At 34.8% G+C, this 21,368-nt stretch overlaps 2 protein-coding genes across 3 annotated transcripts; one reads left to right on the top strand and one right to left on the bottom strand.

Moving 5' to 3' along the window:
- Nucleotides 1-209: 209 nt before the first annotated feature.
- On the bottom strand, nt 210-11,268 carry LOC144436095 (transitional endoplasmic reticulum ATPase). The gene is made up of 15 exons (XM_078124779.1): nt 11,145-11,268; nt 8,942-9,056; nt 8,016-8,269; nt 7,454-7,646; nt 6,962-7,093; nt 6,505-6,607; nt 5,893-6,026; nt 5,491-5,626; nt 5,102-5,214; nt 4,476-4,640; nt 3,677-4,012; nt 2,903-3,081; nt 2,171-2,459; nt 1,367-1,524; nt 210-1,079 (listed from the first exon to the last, which is right to left on the bottom strand). The coding sequence occupies exons 1-15, from the start codon at nt 11,159-11,161 to the stop codon at nt 974-976; spliced, it is 2,430 nt and encodes an 809-aa protein (XP_077980905.1). The 5' UTR covers nt 11,162-11,268; the 3' UTR covers nt 210-973.
- Nucleotides 11,269-11,565: 297 nt separating this feature from the next.
- On the top strand, nt 11,566-19,987 carry LOC144436096 (leptin receptor gene-related protein-like). 2 transcript variants are annotated; one of them, XM_078124781.1, is made up of 4 exons: nt 11,566-11,746; nt 17,576-17,649; nt 18,525-18,714; nt 19,634-19,987. In XM_078124781.1, exons 1-4 carry the CDS (start codon nt 11,711-11,713, stop codon nt 19,748-19,750), a joined length of 417 nt encoding a protein of 138 aa, XP_077980907.1. In that variant the 5' UTR covers nt 11,566-11,710; the 3' UTR covers nt 19,751-19,987. The 2 variants fall into 2 exon arrangements, with proteins under 2 accessions (XP_077980907.1, XP_077980906.1); XM_078124780.1 differs by lacking the exon at nt 11,566-11,746 and adding an exon at nt 16,161-16,400.
- Nucleotides 19,988-21,368: the final 1,381 nt, after the last annotated feature.

The raw sequence follows: 21,368 nt of genomic DNA, 5'->3' as shown, positions 1-21,368 counted from the left end.
TGCAGCTGTACGCATGGTGCACCGATTGGTTCACCAACAACTGGCTAATGGAAACCTCAAAACACATGGCTATCAGAAGAAATGAATGTGTGACTGATTAGCGATAACATATACCAGTATTCCCTTATTCGGTGAGACAACGTGACAAAAAACCTCACAAACTCTTGAAACACTCACAATGCGACACAAAAACTCACAAACTTTTCAAATATTTTTGAAATGATAGTTTACAGCTTTAATAAATCATCTCATCTTACACACATGAATTAATAGAAAAGTACACTTTTCAAGAGACTGACTAAACAATGGACAAAACATTCAATGTTTTACTAGTAATTTAGAGAATCAAAATCTCTCATTTTTCTTGTAGCTCAAATTTGACACGGCTTTATTACCATCTGTGCCGACTATCTTTGTCTATATTTTGTTTACCTTGTTTCTCTCTGTGAAGACAATTCATGTCAAAAGTTACACTGACTGAGTTTGCTCTAAACTATCTTTTGAATAATTTTAATAAAGTCAATAATACAGAGCTGTTAACCTTTAAGTTGCTCTGAATACAATCTCTTCTCAAAATATTCTTAAAATACATATACTAAATGAAGATGGTACATCAAAGTTTTTTATGAATATTTAAATTTACAGTGCACACCCAAGACGATAGCGTCAGTGGTGTGTGAAAGAGTGTCTGTGTAGTTAGACGACAACTGTGTAGTCTGGAATTATTTCAAGTCCTTGCAGTTTCATGGTAAAATCAAATACTACACGTCTAAAATGGGCTATGAAAGTTGACAATCATTTCATATACACAGATGTTACTTTGTTCTTCTGATAATCCAGGTATTGTGGACTGAAGCTACAGTGGTTTGACATCGAAGGACAAATAAAGATACGGTGGCTGTCTATTACTGTATTGAATATGAAGTGGATGTTGAAATAATTTAAATTAATTGTTATTTGATATAAGACTTGTTCAGTTGTATAAGTCGTCATCACCATTGTCAGCATACAGGTCTGCATCATTACCACCACCTGAACCTCCCTGTCCAGCATCAGGTCCTTGCTGTGATTCAGGAAATCTGTAAGTCAAGGAGATGACGATTGCAATTTAGCATTATCATATACCCACTTATCTCTTCCTATGTAATTCAATGGAGAGCACGAATAATCTTCTGTACTATGCCCTGGTTATTACAATTGTAGTGTCATAGAAGGCATGCATTGACATTAACATATTACTAGAATAGTTTAAGTAGGGTTTTATGCAAGTAATTTCACTTGAGAGTAAAAAGGTTATAAACTCAGCCTGTGCCACTTTAGCTCCCACTTGGAGTTGTTTTGTAAGCCAAGAATAAAGTACACTAACCTAAATCCAGTTCCCAGTCCTCTGCTTTGTTGTAATGTCTGTGCAAACATTTCATATTTCCTAATGTCATTGTCAGTTACAGAACGACGGGCAAACTTCATAGCTTCTTCAAAATGATCCCTTCTAATCTCTGGTACTGGATCATCCTCTTCAACTTCCTAAATTAAAATACAACATATATACATATTAGTATTGTAGAAATTTACATTTTATGAGGGAGGATGTTCTAATATCAAGAATATCTGCTCCATTTCACACAACCCCTTACCCCCCCCCCCCCCCACCATATACATACATACATAGGTACATACATACATACATACATACATACATACATACATACAAACAAACAATATCTGCTCCATTTTACCACACCACCAGCCCCCCACACACACCAGCCATGAAAACATGCACCTAAACACACACATACATAGACATGAACATCGAAACATTGTTAAATTTAAGAGTCCTCCTAGGTATTGTTTCTTGGAGATGTGGAGTGTTTTCACAACAATATTCAAACCAAACATGAGTACTTTGGAGAGCTTTTAGTGCCATCAAAAAAAAGCATACTCAATAAATGAGACAAAATGCAAATTTAATACGGTGGTATTTGACTTTGTGATAAAATCATAAATTGCTGCACGATAACGTTCAAATCCAGATTAACAAAGTTGTCACGATTCAATTTACGAAAACTTTTAACGTTGAGTTAAAACAGTAATATGAGTGTGTTTGCCTCCAAGAGATCATAAGTTATGGAATCAAACATCAAGTCTTTCAATGGATACAACAAGGACTCACCATATCTTGGTCAGGATTCTGTACTCTCTCTCTTTCTCTTCGGATTTCGGCTTCAATACTTTCACGAATTGCCAGCTTACAAGACCTCTGACAGATTTCTGTCAAATCAGCACCACTAAAACCATGGGTCACTTTACCAAGATATGTTAAATCCACATCTTTCGCCACTGGGGATTTCCTCAAATTTGCCTTTAGAATGGATTCACGTGACTTCTCATCGGGCAGTGGGATGTAAATAAGCTGGTCAAGACGACCTGGACGAAGGATGGCGGGGTCAATAATGTCTGGCCTGTAATGTAACGATTTAAACAATTTCAGTCAAATTCATATAATCTTTTTTTTTTGTTTATGGAATAGGTTGATAAGAACACCAGCAATGACTGTTAGTCTATATTTTGTTGAGACCACCCAGTTTTCATTTGCGTTATCAAAATTTATTTATCTCATGATAAACTGACAGCAAACTACATTAAGCATGTTTTCCTTTACACTTTTGTTTTTCAAAGTATTCTGTACTCTTTGTACATGTGTTCAAAGCATTTGTCAACATTGCCATCTTTGCACTTACAATGTTTGTGTTTGTTTGTGTTTACCAAGTGTAAGTGTGTGTGTGTGTGTGTACACGTGCATGCATGCGTGCATGCCAAATGAAATCTTTATCACTGCATGATATTCCTATTGTATATATTTCCATAACTAGTCATTGGAAATGTACTGAAGTGTTAGACTGACCTGTTGGTAGCTCCAATGATGAAGACATTCTTCTTATTACTCATACCATCCATTTCTGTCAGTACTTGGTTGATAACACGATCAGCTGCTCCACCACCATCACCGGCATTACCACCACGAGATTTAGCAATGGAATCCAACTCATCAAAGAACAAGACACAGGGTGCTGCTTGACGAGCCTAGTCAATGCAAACAATAACAAGCCTTAATTATACAAAGTGTAAAATAATTTCTATGTCACTTAGCAGGATATCAATCCTTGTAAGTAGGACTATTGAAAACATAACTTTTGCTGTTCACACTGAACAAGAGAAAGGTAAACAATATGCACATGTACCATATCATTGTGTTTGTGCCTGCCTGCCTGCCTGCCTGCATGATACGATACAATATGATACAGCTTGTATATTTCTCTTATCTTGTGAACTGCAAATCAACATCACATTCCCTTGCAAACTTTTCATGATCATTTTCACCAAAATTAGTACTGTTTTTATTCTAATTATCTACATTTACCACTGTTAAAATGGCAATTTGCTCAAGTAATCAGCCACACTTTGAACTCTTGTTGTTCTAGTTTATACATGACAAGCAATTGTGCCAGATGACCAAACTTTCAAATCTGTATGTATATATGTATATCTCCTTGTGGTGATGCCAACATTATATCACATCACTCAAACATAAACGATCAACTCACAATGCATCAAAACATTTTTCTTTTATGTTATTTGAATAAACTGGGTTACAAAAAGTTTTAAAAATTTAACTTACCTTATCAAAGACATCTCTGACATTAGCTTCTGATTCACCGAACCACATTGTCAGCAACTCTGGACCTTTGATGGAAATAAAGTTTGCCTGACATTCATTTGCAATGGCTTTAGCTAGAAGTGTTTTACCACAACCTGGGGGTCCATAGAACAAGACTCCTCTACTGGGTGTCATACCAAACTTTAAGAACTTGTCCGGATGTTCTACAGGGTACTGTACTAATTCTTGTAATTCTCTCTTGACATTGTCCAAACCACCAACATCCTCCCATGTCACATTTGGTACTTCAACGACAGTCTCACGCAGAGCACTGGGACTACTCTTGGACAAAGCAAACTGCAAAATAATATTCAAATGTTAGTCACTTGTTGTGTTAATGATGAATGGTACATCCACTTGCTTCAAAAACAGGACAGAACTGACTGCTCAAACAAAAATACATTATTTCTTGTTTCACATTTCCCACAACTAACAACATATCCATATCAAATTTTGAATCTTGTAGGCCATTGTGCAAGTCATAGACAAAGCCCTGAACTTAAAGGCCAAGGTTCAACCAGGCTGTGTGCCCACGCTACGGAAGTAGGTTTGCGCATGTGCAACATAATACGTTTGTTTATCTGGGAGGAGCATTTGGTAAATCCGACCCAGGTAGTTTATCAACATATTAGTGGCTGTTCACACATATTGGTTACATGTAGTTCTTGCCTAATCCGAAGCCTATCCACTTTGAATCCTAACATACATGTATCTTCAGTTGATTGCCAAAGTTAGATTCAAAACACCACATTGTACATACCCTAAAGTTATCCATTGTCACTGCAAGAGAATCCATCACTTCAGCATCAATAGTTTCATCTTCTAAATCAATCAGATCCATTTTTTCTCTGATTTGTTGTAAAGCTGCTTCTGAACACAGCGCTGCTAAATCAGCACCAACGTGTCCATGAGTCTCATTTGCAACCTGTCGACAAATTGAAACAATATTTCATTAATTTTCTGAAAAAGATTTTTTTCTATTTATTTATTTATTTATTTATTTATTTTAAGGATAACTAATGGGAGCTAGTCCCATTTATAGGCTCCTTTGCAGGAAAAAAACGGCGTACCCGCGGAAAACCATTGCGGTAGTGTCAAACTGAACGACACTCTTCTTACTGACACCGTGGTAAATTTAATCATACCCAGCCCACACCTGGTGGGTTTGAACCCAGGCTGCAAAGGTTAGAGGCATGCGAGCTAACTGCTCGGCCACCGACAACTCCACAATTTCAATCTACAATTTCACATAAATTTACAAAAAATCTGAACTACTCATCAATCATTATCAATCAAATAAATATCACTTTTCTAAATAAAAAAATTTCATGCATCATAACTAAAAAACACCAGAGACTACGATCTAAAATTCAAGCTCTAACTTACCTGTTCAAGGTCAACATCATCACCAAGTTTCATGTTTTTGGTGTGAATTCTGAGGATTTCTAGTCTTCCTGTAGCATCTGGAATACCAATATCTACTTCTCTGTCAAAACGACCTGTGGAAGCAAGTTAACAGCAATGTCAGTAATTTTGTATGTCCTAAACCCATTTCCCAACAAGATGACATAAACATGAGATTTTGCAAAACCAAAAGAATATTGTTATGTTTCTCAATGTGTGCTACTTCCATGAAAATGTTGCGTGGAATGCACTACTTTCAAACAATGTCATGATGAAATGATATAATGAAACAGTACACTGCAAGAACACACTCCATTTTGCCCTACTATACAATCAAACTCTGCCCAACCAAAGATGATGAAAGCACTCACCAAATCGCCTCAATGCTGGATCTATGCTGTTTGGTCTGTTTGTTGCTGCCATGACGATGACGTGAGATCTCTGTTTCAGCCCATCCATCAATGTCAACAACTGTGACACAATTCGCCGTTCAACTTCACCATGGGTCTAAAACACAACAATACAGTAATACATGTAAGTACATTACCCATGACACAGGACTAAACTCTGTACACTCAAATACACCTACCGACAAAAATTCCACATTTGTTTTTCCCAACGTGTCGTTTTTACGTACAACATACATCCCCTGGTAAACAGTAGATTAGGAGACAATAGTACTTCAGTCGAGTTCTATTTTTAAATTGTTACCTCTTTTTTGTAATATTATTAAAGCACCCCGGTATGTTGTTACATGTTTTGGTATAGCTTACCTTCTCTCTCTTTGGTGCAATAGCATCCAATTCATCAATAAATATAATTGCTGGGGAATTCTTCTCTGCTTCCTCAAAAGCTTTACGGAGGTTAGATTCTGATTCACCAGCCAATTTACTCATGATCTCAGGACCTGACAGAATGAAAGTTTACAACATCATGACATTGCTTACAGAGATATTTAACGTACAAACATCTAACAATAGACTGAGAATAAAAACATTTGAAGCAATGAGCCCTTTGAGCCAATGTAACATGCAAATGATGGACAGCAATATCTTGCAATCCACCAGAAGCCGACTCTCAAGAAAGCCAACATGTAATTTGTAATCAGTTTGATTTATATCAAAACATTTGTTGTCATTCAATAGAGGGCACACAACTCCATTTTTTTCCACCTTGTAGGATAATCATCAAAATGCACGTTGTACGTACAATGTATATGGTGTATTTTCATGACAGATCATAAATTGTTTTGCGACTTTAATAAATCTTCTATAGCCCATGCCAGCCACATTTCATGGCTTTAGAGATGAAGTAGTTCCGAATGATAAACTCATTGGTTAAGAGGTGTACCCGACTTACAAGTACGAAGGGGCTTCAATACTTACCGTTGATGAGGAAGAAAAAGGCTCCAGTTTCATTAGCTACAGCTCTAGCTATGAGTGTTTTACCAGTACCAGGGGGACCATATAACAAAATACCTCTGGGTGGCTGTTAAAATCAACAACAAAATAAAACAACTATAAGATATAGCAGTTCGTTTTAGGAATGGTTGGACCTTCTTCATAATATCCCATACGATATGAACTATGTGTAGTGAGAAAACTACTAAACACTTACTTATAACTAAGAATACTGAACATGAGGTGATGGAACTTGGACAAGGTGGCCAAGGTTTTCATGGAATACACGTATGATGAAATGTATCAGTGGAAAACATGTGATACAAGTTTATCAACCAGGTTGAAGCAAAATGCACTAGCCTCATTCTAAAACTCTGTAATCATACCATAGAAATGAAGAGACAGTCTAAAATAGTATACATACTAAGTGACACAGACATACCTTAACACCAATTGCTCTGAACAGTGCAGGATGACGAAGTGGAAGTTCTACCATTTCCTTGATCTGTGCCAACTGTTTTCTGACACCACCAATGTCATCATAACCAACTTCATTCAAGGATTCTTCTTCTTCCTGTAATAGTTTTAACAAATACAGTTCAGTTAGTTAGCTTACATAAATTTACCAACAAACGACATCAAATTTAATAACATTTTTTTAAATAGTAGAATCACACTGGAAAGTGCACTTATGAAATGACAAACTACTACTTTGCTAATAATCTTTACAGTATTTCAAAACAATGTACGATAAGTGGAATGCAAAATACGGGTCCAATTGGGTGAATATAAATCATGATATCCTACAGCAGTCTCTTACAAAAGACATACACAAAAATAATGAGGTGGAGTGTTTGGCTATGCTGGTTGGCTGAATCTAAAATCAGACTTGTATGACTTCAGAAGTAATCATTTTCACTTGTCTATTCCTTACCTCTCTCTTGATAGGCTCTCCTTCACAGTGTATGACAGTATCAGGTGCAACAATACAATATGGACTTGGGTCAGTTTCAACCACTTTGAATTCCACTGCTCTCATGCCACCTCTTACCAAGAAAATATCTCCTTTACGTACGGGTCTGTATGCTTCCAAGAAGTATGGTTTCAGGTAGACTTCAAACAAGTTACTGTAAAAGATCGGAATGGCAATGTCAGATATCAATGTTATGAATAAACAATTATAATCTTTTAGTCAATACATTAAGAATTATGTGAACTTTCTCTTGCTACGAAATAAATCTTCTAATGCCCCATTAAAGAATTTGTTATGGTCATTCGCCAAAACAAAATTATCATGCAAGGTATGAAAATCTAAGTAAGCTGTACCAAATTTTCCATACGCTCCCATGTCACTGGAGTTCCCAATTCTTCATAAAAACCACTGCTTTAGAGTACAAAGTGAACAGGCAAAAGACCGACTACATAATGGAATGCGATGGACAAATTTGAACACAGCAAACAGTGCTGCTAAATAATGAGCCTGAATACTGACTTACCCTGTGAGTCCATCTACTGTGTCATCAATAGGTAGGACATGAATTCTCTTGCCGTACTTGACATCTGGACAAGCTTGGACACTGACAATATCTCCTAAACGTACTCTGAGGTTATTTCTGACGACACGATTGATTCTGATTTTGTCATCTCCTACTGTATCATCTGAAAGTACAATACAGACTGTATCTCTGCGTTTCTTGCCTTTCAACAATACTGTGTCACCACGGAACAGTTGTAACTGGTCCATCTTGGCCTGTCAAGGAAATCATGAATTTGGTTATTTTAACATAATATTTCACAATTTTTTTTTTGTCTCATTTAGTTCTCAAGAAATGCCCTCTACGAGGGTAAGTTTTTCAAATACCTTTATATTTAAATCTTGAGATAATTATTGAAGTCTGCCATTTTTAAAAGCAAGCCACTTTTAGCAATTTGTTACCATAATGTATGGATGGTCTTCATATCCTCTCACCAAACAAGACACCTAAAGGTCACTCAATCTAGCTGTCCATGTGATAATAATCAAACATTGGATAACCATAATTCATTTTGCTTTATCTCTTAACACAAATGTCATGTGTCTGTTCAATATGCTTGGGATAAAGTGGGCTGGAGTGTACAATAATTAAACTAGGCCCAGTATTTTTCAATTTTGCTTTGAAGTCAGATCAGATTTATACATCAATACAATATGGCTGCATACATGTACATGTACCTAAACACTAATGTCATGACCTTGTCTGTTGTATACACCTTATTGATCATCAAGGTCAACAACATATTCTAATCAATTCAGAACCCTCCAGTAATCAACGATTCTAATCTAATAAGGTTAACATCACATTCTTTCTATTCTTCTACTTTCCAAATGACATCAAAATCTCATTCACAACACAATGACACATCACTGTACATCCTTCCATACCTGTGACATAGACACAACAGAGTTATCTTCATTGACAGCTTCTTCCACAATGAGACGATTTGGTCTGGCTTTCTGTCTCAGTATGGCAGTTGCCAAATCATCTGGATTCTGTTTACTGTAATTCAAGGGATATATAGGATGAGTAAAAATTGATACTTTGGCTCACATTGTGATTTTTTATGATTCCACACAACAATACAAGAATGTGTACAAGATCTGTGAAATACACACATTTTACAATTTATACGATAAATCTGTGGTTTACATATAGTAATTATGATACGCATCTCTTCAGTTATATCATTTTTAACAACTTATGACTGTACATTTTCAACTATCTGACAGAATTTTCATTTTTCATACAAATTCCAAATTCATGTACACTAGTTATTTTTATATCTACATTTCAGCAGTATTTTTCAAGAACCATACTATTAAATCATAAGACAAACCCTTCTATATTGGAATAATTGTTACTTGTGAAAACAAATGTATCATTGTAAATTGTACGTATGGGACACATGTCAATACTAGCCTATAACCTGTAGATGCTAGAACTAACGCTACAACACTATTTCCACTATCTTTAACTCACATTTTTATTTTTTGAATTTTCACTTAGTCAGTCCTACATGTACATGTCTACAGGTAGGCTATGTTAATACAGGAAGTTAGGAATAAAGGAGTGAAATTCTTATATTTCCTTTATTTCTCTAACTATGTACTGATTCTAGTTGTCTTAAGATTTTATTCTAATTGATTTCAGAAGTTAGGAAAATCTTATTTAACACTAAAACTCCTTTCAATGAGTATTCTAATAATATACATAAACATATGGAATTAGAAGCAGCAGCTAATTAAATATGAATAAAACATACTTTGCAGTACAAGTAGTTTACAATAACATAACTGTGGGAGGTTGTATAATTTGTTGACAAAATTAATATTGCGCACATAGAAAAAATACCTATCTTATGGGGTCTTCCCCTATGCTTGGCTCCCTAGATTCAGATAATTATCATAATTTGAACAGCTGGTCATTTGCCAAAATTATAGTAAAGAAGTTGGTAAAATTTAAATTATGACTGAACAATCATTGATATAAATTGTGTTTCAGTTAGGGGACTTTAACCTCTACAATACCCTAACCCCCCAGCTTGACCATTAATATGCACCTACTATCAATCCACTGTTCTTTATCCCCCCCACCCCCACCCTGACATACTAATGAAACTTTAAAACAACACCATACTATGCTAGAGACCTTTAACCAAATGGACAAAGCCTGTTGATAATGTAAAAATGGCAACATATGACAAAATTACCAATAACTTTGAGCAATGCTCCTCATACTATGTAGAATCCTTCTCACTAATACATCCATGGTATAACATACATCGTATCATTATGTATCATATGCAATCAAATCTAAGTGATACGAATAATACCCTAGCCATAATTACTACCATGTATACTAAGATTTCAAACTTCAATTCACAACACTTTACATTCACATTTAATATCAGTATGAAAATGGTCTCCTTTTTTTTTAAAGATAAGTGATAAGGTTATTTCCAAACTAGATTCTCTTTGTGCCGGATATTGTTGTTATTGAATGATGATGCAGCACATTATGATGCACCACTCATGCAATGGCCGACTCCTTTGACCCTGCCACGGGGATTTCCAGATTTTAGTTTCAATACCACCCTTCTACTCTACAACAATGATGGGGGCTTATATAGGTTTTCTTTTTTTTTAAATATCAAATAAAGCTGGGAGCATTCTAAAGTTACAAGTAAGGTCGATTGAAATTCGTGCCTATTGTTCGTTATAATCAGCTGTTCAACTACTTCACGACTGACTTGCATGTTTCAACGCTTTCATAGTGATGATATGGTGTTTACACTCGTACAAGATGTGACAACTGTTTTCAAAATTTGCACTAAAAACAAACACAGTATTACGTTCTCACTATCAATATCGGCCGTCAACCCACATATAGACGATATCATACGATGACTTGGAAACTTTGAAAACGTTTATACGGAACTGGAGCTCACAATGACAAAGTGAAATTGAACACAAAACGGGGTAAAAATTGTCACAACTCCAATAAAAAAGTTCTGTAAAAATACAACAGAATTCAAAATCATGCTTGTAATATATCTGTAACTATTCCTAGATCAAAATGGAGACTTACGATCCTCCCTCTGCCATGTTTTGTGGTATTTTTCAGTTTTTCTTTGAGAAAACAACTTCACCAAACCGCAGTTGATCGGCTTCTAAGTTCAAAATGGCTGCTCTCACACGTGTGATGACGTATATATAGGAAGTTAATGACCAAAGCAAATTTTATCTGACACACGATGCGATATATTGTTTTAATAGATTAAGAAACAGTATACAAATATATCAACTATTAGTTTAAACATATATATTTGTAAGTTTTTAATTAATTTTAAAATTGATAATTATACGATTTGTATTTATTTCATTGTATCAGTCAAAATAAAATTGTCGAATCAAAGAGCTATGAATAAAAAATTGAATCTGTAATGATTCAACTTCCGGTCTATTTTTACTTCCTTCGTCACTTTTCGACAACTTTCTCGAATTTTCTCGAAAGAAATAGCAAGGCCTGGCTTAGGTAGAACTATTTACAAATTATTCGACGGCGAGAAACGTGCCCTTATTCCTGAAATACGTGATTATATATTTTTAGAAAAAAATGTTTTGGTATCTCAGGATCAAATTAACTTCCGGGTTATGACGTCAACATGTAAGATGGCGGGTATTAAAAGTAAGTGAGCGATCTTTTGTTGCCATTTATACCTTGATTTATTCTAAGATTATGAATTCCGATAATTTTACATCTGACTGACAAGACCTCTGTATCGATGTTAATTTGTTTCTCAGAAATTCTTATGAAGTAAATCAGCTAATTTTATCGATGGCAGTATTTGACGTTCAAAGAGGCTGTCTTGAATAATTAAGTAAATATCATACGTGAGGGCGATGAGTAATTCTTTAAAAAGACGTCTTATCTGTCATAACAATGGTACCGCCTTTTAGCATATGCCGTGAACGCTCCATGTAAGCTGCTAAAAGTAAAACGAAAGTTAATGATATGACCTTGTCGATGTGAACAGACGAACCAAAGTTGTACGATAATGAATAAATTCTTTATTTACAGTTTAACTGCACTGTTCTTATCATCGCTACCGTTCGCGTTGACTCCTTGGTCCTACTGTTATGCTAGATAGTAGATGCAGACTTTGCACGTCTAATGTTAATTAGTCATTTGAGGAGAAAATATCGTGTAACCATGACGATAATACATAACAACAGCAACATTTCTACAAACTAAATGAAAACCAATTTTTTTTAATGTTTTGTTGTGCAGAATATGTATCTCCAATCTGCCGTTTGACAATTTTTTATTGAATTATGTCATGTTCTACTAAGGATCAGCAAATAGTTGCAATACTGAAATCAGGGATTCCTCACAAAAGTCTTTCCCCATAGCCATATATAGTCTTTCCCCATAGCCATATATACAACAGTGGCATATGTATGTGTGTAACAACAATAGAAATTGGGTTTGGCACTACAAATATCTAAATATAGGATCAGGGGTGACTGTCACTGTACACGTCATGACTCAGCTCTACTTCAGAAAAATGGCTGTCAACATAACAGTTCTATTATCTAGTAAACACTGTTCATTGTTATTGAAATAAGAATGTGACAAAAACTCATTAAATAACATTTTCACTACTTTTCGTAAAAAAATAAACAAATGGGATTCTTCATGTACAATGTTTTTTTATGAAGTGCACTAAGTAAACAAATAGTGTGTGTCTGTGTTCCCTAGACACTTTACAGGGGTGCCACACATAAACAAATTTAGGTTCCAGTGTCTGTGTTCACTAGACACTTCACAGGGGTGCCACACATAAACAAATTTACATTTTAATACCAACATGTAACTTTCCTCCTTCTGTTACCATGGTTCCTAACCTTACAAACACAACTGCCATAATGACTGCTATAACCACTGTGTTTTACATAATAAAATACACAAATTTTGAAAGCACCATGATTTGAATTTGAAATGATTTTATAATGCGCTGTCATGACTTCGTCTTTAATTAAACACTTTGGTTTTGATTGATGGAGGGTACCTTTTGAGTTGATGTTCTTTAATAAATACATGCAGGGCTGGAAATGAACCTTTTTCTTTGGTAGTCCTAGTGGGCTAATTTCAGAAATTGTTAGCCCAAGGATTGTGACCTGTAGTCCATATTCCTGAACTGAAAACAGATTTCCTGTATTGGAAATATGTGTGTTATTAAAATATGTTCATATCCATAAATCTCCCATCCTCATCACATTATCAGTGGTAGCCTGAGTGGACTACTAGCTGCAAATTATGGTAGCCTCATGACAAGAATTGGTAGTCTGTGGGTATAGGACTACTGTTAATTTTGAGCCCTGAAATGTAAAATGTTGAATGAGATAAAATGCATTGATTTCAATCACTTTTGATGATTGGTAGTTGTTAATATAACATTACAGTGTGAACAACATGGAATATAGGTGGTAACTTTGTATCTTTCAACTTGACTCGTAAACAGCACTCCCAGTGGCCAAACCATGAAATCTTTTATCTTTATGATAACCAGAATATGCCCACTCTGAAAAAGGATTGAACATTAGGTGTGAAAAACAGTTGTCTAGCAAAGCTATAGAAACAGTTTGCCCACAATAAAAAAATAATCCTATGTAATCCTGATGGTTCTCTACTGATAAGATAACACTAATGCAAGAACCTAGTATTAAAACCCTGGCCTTTAAAGTGGCCATATGGATGAGGATTTGATATTTATTTTTGATTTTTGATTTCTAAACCAATTTTATCATGGTTTCCTTCTTGAAAAATCAATGTGATACAACATTGACAAAGTCTGCGTTTGAAGCTCAATACATTTCAAAAAGCTAAAAAAATGTGCAAAATGTTTGTTATTGTACGTACATTAACACATTTTTTAATCTTATGCAATGTATTGAGTTACACACACAGTCAGACCTTGTTAATGTTGTATCACATTGATTTTTCAAGGAAGAAGCCATGATAAAATTTTATATATTAAAAATCCAAAATAAACATCAAATCTTCTTCCAATCCATATGGCCACTTTAAAGCAAAATTCTATGAAGTGGTACTATTCACTTTGTTAAAGAAGTATTCTATCCATATGGATATATGATTTATGGATGAACACTAACTAGTACTAGTAACTTTAATGTTTGATTTGAAAGTCAGTGTGGATATCATTATTCCTAGTTCAAATGAATTGTATGATTATTAGAAGTAAGTAGGTAGAGTCTATCTAAGCTCACTAGTCATTTTACATGTTTATCAGGGTTCCATAAAATATGATATACTGGAAAACTGCACATTTTTCAAGAGTTCACCCTATCAGTTAGTGGGGTATCCAAAGCTAAACTAAAATCACAGTGTTAAATGTATCTTGTTTTTCTCCCCCAAAGACTGGCACAGGTACAAATGTGATTTGAAAACTCAAAAAAGACCTTGAGATGGTATTTTCCATACAGGCAGTATGCCTCCATCAGCTGTTCACAGGAATATGATAATTGTTAGCTTTTTTATGACTTCAAGTGCTTCTGTTTATAAGGTGTACTATATTAGTGGTTTTATTAAAGACTTTTTCTGTATCAGCCATCATTTCTGTTTACACTGGAATTTAATGACTTTTTATAAGTACTGTAAATCATACCAGATTACATCATTTGATATGCTGTAGTCCTAGACAAATAACAGTTGTTATGATCAGACCATGTTAAAAGGGCTAGGGGGCAGGATGTATACCAATGTCACCTCATGAGGGCGCACTACAAAATTTGTACTCACTAATTTCAAGGATAGGTACATGTATGTGCTATCATTATCACATTATGACATAACTCATCAATTAGACCGTAAACTGTATTTTATACCAACATAGATTAGATGCTTTGTTGCCAGATTTAAACAATTTTAAAAGTTGTAAAAATAAAATGTATGTAAATATGCCTAGCAGTGACACCATGCCCATACCAACAGCCAAATGATGGTTTATATTGCAAAGATGCAAACTGGGAAGGGTAGCCAAGTGAAAAAAAGATTCAAAAAGGTGTATGCAAATATGCCTAGTAACAAGACCACACCCATAGCAACAGTCAAATGATGTTGGAAATTATAAAAATAACATGGATTAATAGGCAAGCAAATAAACATTCAGAAAATATAGGTAAATATACCTGGCAACAAGACCACACCCATACCAACAGCCAAATACAGTTGTGCTATAGCACCATTGGCGCTATTTCTTAACAATTTACTTCTACATTGTATTTCCTTGTACACCTTCATGCCATTGCCTGTTGCCAGTTTACATTTCGTGGTAACTTTCTTTTAAAATCATATTCTAGAGAGAAACCAGGTCTGTTTAGACTAGTAGAGTCTGCATAACATGTTCATCTACTTAACTTATAAGTGTCTTCATTTACTTCTTTTACACCTCATCAAACTCTCACGGAAGTATTGTGAGCAACGAGTCGGTGTCTTACATCATCATAACATGTGCTTGGAGGTTGAAGTTATTTATTAAAAAATTTAAAGGAAGTCAAATAAAATAAAATTCCAACCTACCTATCCTGTTTTCTGAATTGAAATTATCGAAAACAAGATTTGTTTTTATTTTGCCTTATGATTTTACACATAGCTAAGAATTACAAGTGAGCTAAAGGGTCTTGTCACCAGTTGAACGACTATGAGACAGATATTTTTTTCTTTGATGAAGACATTTTGTTCATAATTTGCGATATAGGTGTACCCTTTCCAACCAAAGTTTTTCAAATTTTTGATAAATGTCTGATAACCAAGAGGTAAATTTGCTGTATTGATGTGCTTTTACAGACATTATTAATATTTGTGTTATAACTTAAGACCCCCCACAGCCCGACAGGTTACATGTATATGTTGTCATGTCACTTGTGGTTAAGTTGTGTCTTGTCAGATGAAAATTATCAACCAATATAAAAAATATTCAACCAATTCTATTGTCAGCTTTTGAAAAACAGTGTGATTCTTTTGTGCTGTTTTCAACACGTTATGACATGACTATTTTGGAATATGAAAACAAACCATGAATATTGTATAAAGGCCTCCTATCCCACAATACAATGTATGGCCCTAATTAGCACATCCTTTTGTCCCAGATTTGAATTTTAACATCATATAGAGCTCACATCACATCCTGCTCATTTTGAATATTCAATGACATTCATTGTAACATATGCCACCTAGGTCTAAATACAGACACACCTATCGAGACCTGCTGGTACACTTGCAATGTTTGACTCCGACAGGAGGCCATCTGCAGTTTGCGGTAATCCAGATAATTTGTTTAATGCTTCTTATAGTATATTGTTGTTAGTATTGACTGTGGACATCTTTCAGCTTCCTTTTACTGTAAACCCACATCTTGGTGATATGAAATCATTGATAATATCATAGCCTAGAAACTGACCTTTATGAGCACTGATGTCAGTAGGAAAATGAATCCACATTTTCATGCATTAACAAACCATTTTTTCTTTGTCTCTTTTTTGCCCCCATTGTCTTTCTCGCTGTGCTGCTGACGTCTGGTTCATATTCTACTGATAACCAGGGTAAGTGTCATGTCTATTTGATGTTAATTAGTTTAGATGTCCAAGTTAGAGACATTCATGTAATGAAATTTGGTGTCAGATATAACAGGAGAAATTACTAACATTATTGGGTTATATCAAAACGACGAGTCAATGAAAACCGCTGTATGACTCATATACTGAGTATAAAGCTGTTCTTATATACAGAAGTCACTGTATCACAGTGTATGGTTCTAGACGAAAAAGTACAAAAATGTAAGGTGTTTGAATTGGTGGGAATGCACAAAATGGATGTATCAGGTACATGTACATTGTACCATTGCATGTATAATATGCTGATCCCAATTTACTATTGTATTCAACAAACAGGATATAATACACATTGTACATTGTACTGTACTTTATTGTAATAACAAAGAGACGATACCATCAGTATGCAGTTTACATTTTAACATCCCAATTTTCTATTGTTATCAAACAGGACATAATACACATTGTACTTTGTACTGTACTACATTATAATAACAAAGAGATGATACCATCAGTATGTAGTTTACATTTTAACATTTACATTAACATAACATTTACATTCCTGTACAAAGAGGAATTGACGATAACAAAAAACAACTTTTACATCCAAATTCTCAGTATAATAGTACATGTACATGTATTCTTCTGCAAAATACATGTAAGAATATTCTCACAAACAAAGCTGGCGGTACTAAGTTGTAAATTCTGTGTATGACTATGAGTGACAAAATAATAATTAACTTTGTTGAGCCAAATAGTGTATAGTGTTTTAATCATTATAATGTCATTCACATCATCTCCACATTTGGTTATTGTCAATAGGGGTCAAAATTTTGTCACTTGATATGAAATAAATCTTTGATTCTATTTGTTTCAATTTGCAGTCTAATTGTGTTAGCCTTTGCACTAGCATGTGGGCTGACACTGGTGGTTCTAGGATGTGCTCTGAAACCCTTTGGGTAAGTATCAACAGTCATGTCACCTCTTTCATGAGTGGCACATACATTTGTACACGTGCACCCACTCTGCCTGTCTGTCTGTCTGTCTCTGTCTGGCTGTCTGTCTGTCTCTCACTCTTTCTCTCACTCTTTCTCTCTCTCTCTCTCTCTCTCTCTCTCTCTCTCTCTCTCTCTCTCTCTCTCTCTCTCTCTCTCTCATTTATCACAGTGGGTCATACAAGTAATACTTGTTAATGATTACACAATGGAACACACAAGGTGTGCATGTCTATGCAAGACAATGTACTTATATATAATATGCATATGAAGTGAATTGTTCAATGCAAATTATCATTATCACAAATTTGAATGTGAAATAACTGTGATGGTGAATATGTTTAAATTTGAATGCTATATTTTATATATGTTTTAATACACTTTTTTGGTAAGCATCTTAGTACTTTGGTTCTGCTGTTTAGATCCTTGGTAACAGAATAGGACAATCTTGATAAATTGACAGCTTTCTGTTTATATACATACTATTTTGAAGAAACCATAGAAATTACACTGCATGAAAAGTGGTGTTTCCGCTTTCTTGTACCTGACGGGTCACACAACGGAAATGTGGCATTTCTGAATTTTCGGCAATTCTGTTGTATGACTTATGTACACGGAACCAGAAATGCCACCCTTTCATGCAGTGACAGTGGTTTGCCACTGGTCACCCCAAAACCAATATAAGCCTGTTTTAGATTTTGAAAATTTATTGAGTGTTTTATTCAAATGACACAGTTGAGTAAGAAATAAGTCAAACAGCCTATGTATGCAATATGCAAACTTGAGTGAATTCACCAAAAATAATAATAACGCTTTCTTTCTTTCTTTCTTTATACCAGTGACTGGTGGCCTATGTTTGTGTTGTTTTTCTATGTATTATGTCCAGTACCCACAGTAATTGCCAGAAAATATTCACCAGACTTGTCATCGGGAGCAAGCAGTGCACTGATAGAACTCTGTATCTTTCTCACGACTGGTATTGTAGTGTCAGCGTATGGTCTACCATTGATCCTAGCTCATACCAATGCTGTAAGTACTAAAAACAAACAAACTGTGTGTTCCATAGAATAAAAAACACAGCGAGACTGGTGAAAATGTCTTCTGTCATTACTGATTGTAGACCAGGAAAAGACAATCTTGGGTCTGAAAGCTTTTTTTGGAAACCATTTTGATTGAACTTGAAGTAAAATTTTCATCATATCAATAGCATATTTAGAAATTAACACTGTAGCATGACATCTAGGTTACATTGTTAGGTTGAATAGTGGTTTATTGTATCTGTATAGTACTCTCTATCATTATACCACACATCGTCACGACAACGCGTGTCTGTGTCACAACAAAGTGTGTCTCTGTCACTGGTTCTGCTGTGTTCAAAATATGGGTCAAACATTCAAAATTGTCATTACATTCCCCAGTTTTCTTTTAAGTTTCATATTACTAGCACTGGTATAATTATGTTATTCTCCAATATTTTTCTTAATTCAGCCGGAACATACTCGTGACCTAAGGGTTTTGTCACTACTTGTCTAACCACTCGTAATGACAAAGCCCCTTATGAGTATTTTCCTTAGTGAAACGAAGTAAAATATTGGGGAATAACATCTAAATACATCATACGCTATTGTTGAAAAAGATCCCTCTTAATAGATTGTGAATCAGGTTTTTAGCAGGTAGTATTTACACTTTGGAATTCTCAATGTCGGGACACAAGACAACTGCAGTCTCAAAATTTTCAAAACTAGATATATTATTATTCAAAGAAACATTCCGTGTGTATTGACTTTCAGTGCCGTCGCACAGAACAACGTTTCAAGGATTCTGGCTCTGAAGAAATGATTTGGGTTGACTGATTGATTGATTGATTGATTGATTGATTGATTGATTGATTGATTGATTGATTGATTGCGTACCTAGACTAATCGCTGATTTGCTATCTCTTTTGTAGATCATGTGGGGAGCAGCTGGGCTGACAATAGCTGGTAACACTGTGTGCTTCTTTACTATTCTTGCCTACTTTGTGATCTTCAGAGGAGATGATGAGTTTGAATTCTCCGTCTTCTAAGAAGTTACATTGTTAGTGTTTTTGTTACGGCTATATGGCCAGTATCTTGGTAAAATTTGGTAAAATTTACAGAGTTGCCTATGTATGTAATGACAATTGTAAGGGAATCTCCGTAAAAAGACTTGGAAACTTTTAGTAAATTCTACCTTCTTACCGCCTGTGACAAAAACATTGTATCATTCAGATTTCAACAATTCTATTTTGTCATGCAAATGAGGGCCACCTTATTATTTTCATTTGTTTCTTGTCTTAATCCATCCGGAGCATTCCACTGAAGTGATATTGAATTTTTTATCAAATGTTTGTAGAATTATCAATTCATCACTTATAAATTGTCGATAACTTCCACAAACTTTGTGTTAGTTGTCATAAAAATTACAATTTATTTTGTCTACGTATGTGCATGCATAAATTGACAAACCAATACACACGTCAGCATAATTTGATAAGTAAGAACTTGCGAGTGCAAACTGTTGATCTTCTTGTCACTCTTTGTGTGCATAAAATGTGAATAATGAAAAGATTAATTGCAAAAATTAACAATAAAAATAAAGTCACTTCTCGCCAAAAATGTGATGAGAAACATAAAAACTAATAAGGTTGGCCTTATTTTTCACTTGTGTATGAGCTAATGAAATGTATACTAGTATGTATACATTGAATAGAATTCAAAATAAAGAGACTTGATATTGGTTCTCTGTGTACAGAAAGGGGGAAAAAACACTTGTTATTACTGGGGTATGTCGTAACTGCCGATTAGAATCTGAACTGTAGTTAGTTAGTTAGTTAGATAGTAAACATCTTGTGATATGTTATCTAAAACTTGTAATAAATACATAACTTTATCAGCATGTCTGTTGTAAATATATGATTTTGAAATGTGTCCGTGTTAGAAATAGTGTTACACTTACAGTAAAAGTTTAAATTGAAGTACCAGTGTCAGTTTAGAAGGTTAAAATGAACATTTTTATGGCATGATACAAAGTAGATTGTCAGTAAAGTGTAAAATATGTAATGTCGTACCGCCCTCACCGGCCTGCTCTATCAAACTTAGAGGTTGACTGATGTGTGAGGGCGCCCTGTCATGGCTTACCTAACAGACTAGATGCAAAGCCACTTGAAACGTGCACTGACAAGTGCATTTTCTATGAAAGTAACCTATGTATGACCTTTTAACACATACATGTATTTGACATTCATCCTTCGACTGAACTATACAAAATATGATTCCAGAGAGAGGAAACCATGCGTTTAGTTGTAATGAAATAGATTATTATACCGTTTGATATGCATAAAAGTTACTCAATGTGTTGCAGAGTAAGTCTTGCTGGAAAATGTTTCCATAATGTAACATCTTGTGTAGATATTGTGTCATTCTGTTTGTAATATTTTTTTAGAAACAGGTAATTACCTGTTGTCATGATTCTATATTGACTACAGCTGACAAACTTGGTAAAGATATACACGTAGGGATCACGCTCCATATGTCTGTGTGTATGGATGGATGGATGAATGTATTTATGGAACAATTTGTTGGATGTATTATTGCCATAACAACATATTCTGTGAAAGATTTGTGAAATAAGTCCAAAAAGGTGTGGCGCTATGCAGTCAGTCT

This window comes from Glandiceps talaboti, chromosome 6 (genome assembly GCF_964340395.1).
Source record: "Glandiceps talaboti chromosome 6, keGlaTala1.1, whole genome shotgun sequence".
NCBI lineage: Eukaryota > Metazoa > Hemichordata > Enteropneusta > Spengelidae > Glandiceps > Glandiceps talaboti.
Note: the sequence above shows the minus strand (reverse complement) of the source record. Positions and strands in the feature narration are given on the sequence as shown.

Bases quoted from the DNA above. Each gene is read 5' to 3' on its own strand.
- LOC144436095 (XM_078124779.1), bottom strand. The intron at 8,270-8,941 runs GTATGGAAGGAT...TTTCCTTGACAG, and splicing joins CTGTTGTGTCTATGTCACAG to GCCAAGATGGACCAGTTACA. The intron at 3,082-3,676 runs GTAAGTTAAATT...TGCATTGACTAG, and splicing joins TCAGAGATGTCTTTGATAAG to GCTCGTCAAGCAGCACCCTG.
- LOC144436096 (XM_078124780.1), top strand. From the start codon at position 16,362: ATGTTTGACTCCGACAGGAGGCCATCTGCAGTTTGCGGT. The intron at 16,401-17,575 runs AATCCAGATAAT...TCAATTTGCAGT, and splicing joins GGCCATCTGCAGTTTGCGGT to CTAATTGTGTTAGCCTTTGC. The intron at 18,715-19,633 runs GTAAGTACTAAA...TCTCTTTTGTAG, and splicing joins TCCTAGCTCATACCAATGCT to ATCATGTGGGGAGCAGCTGG.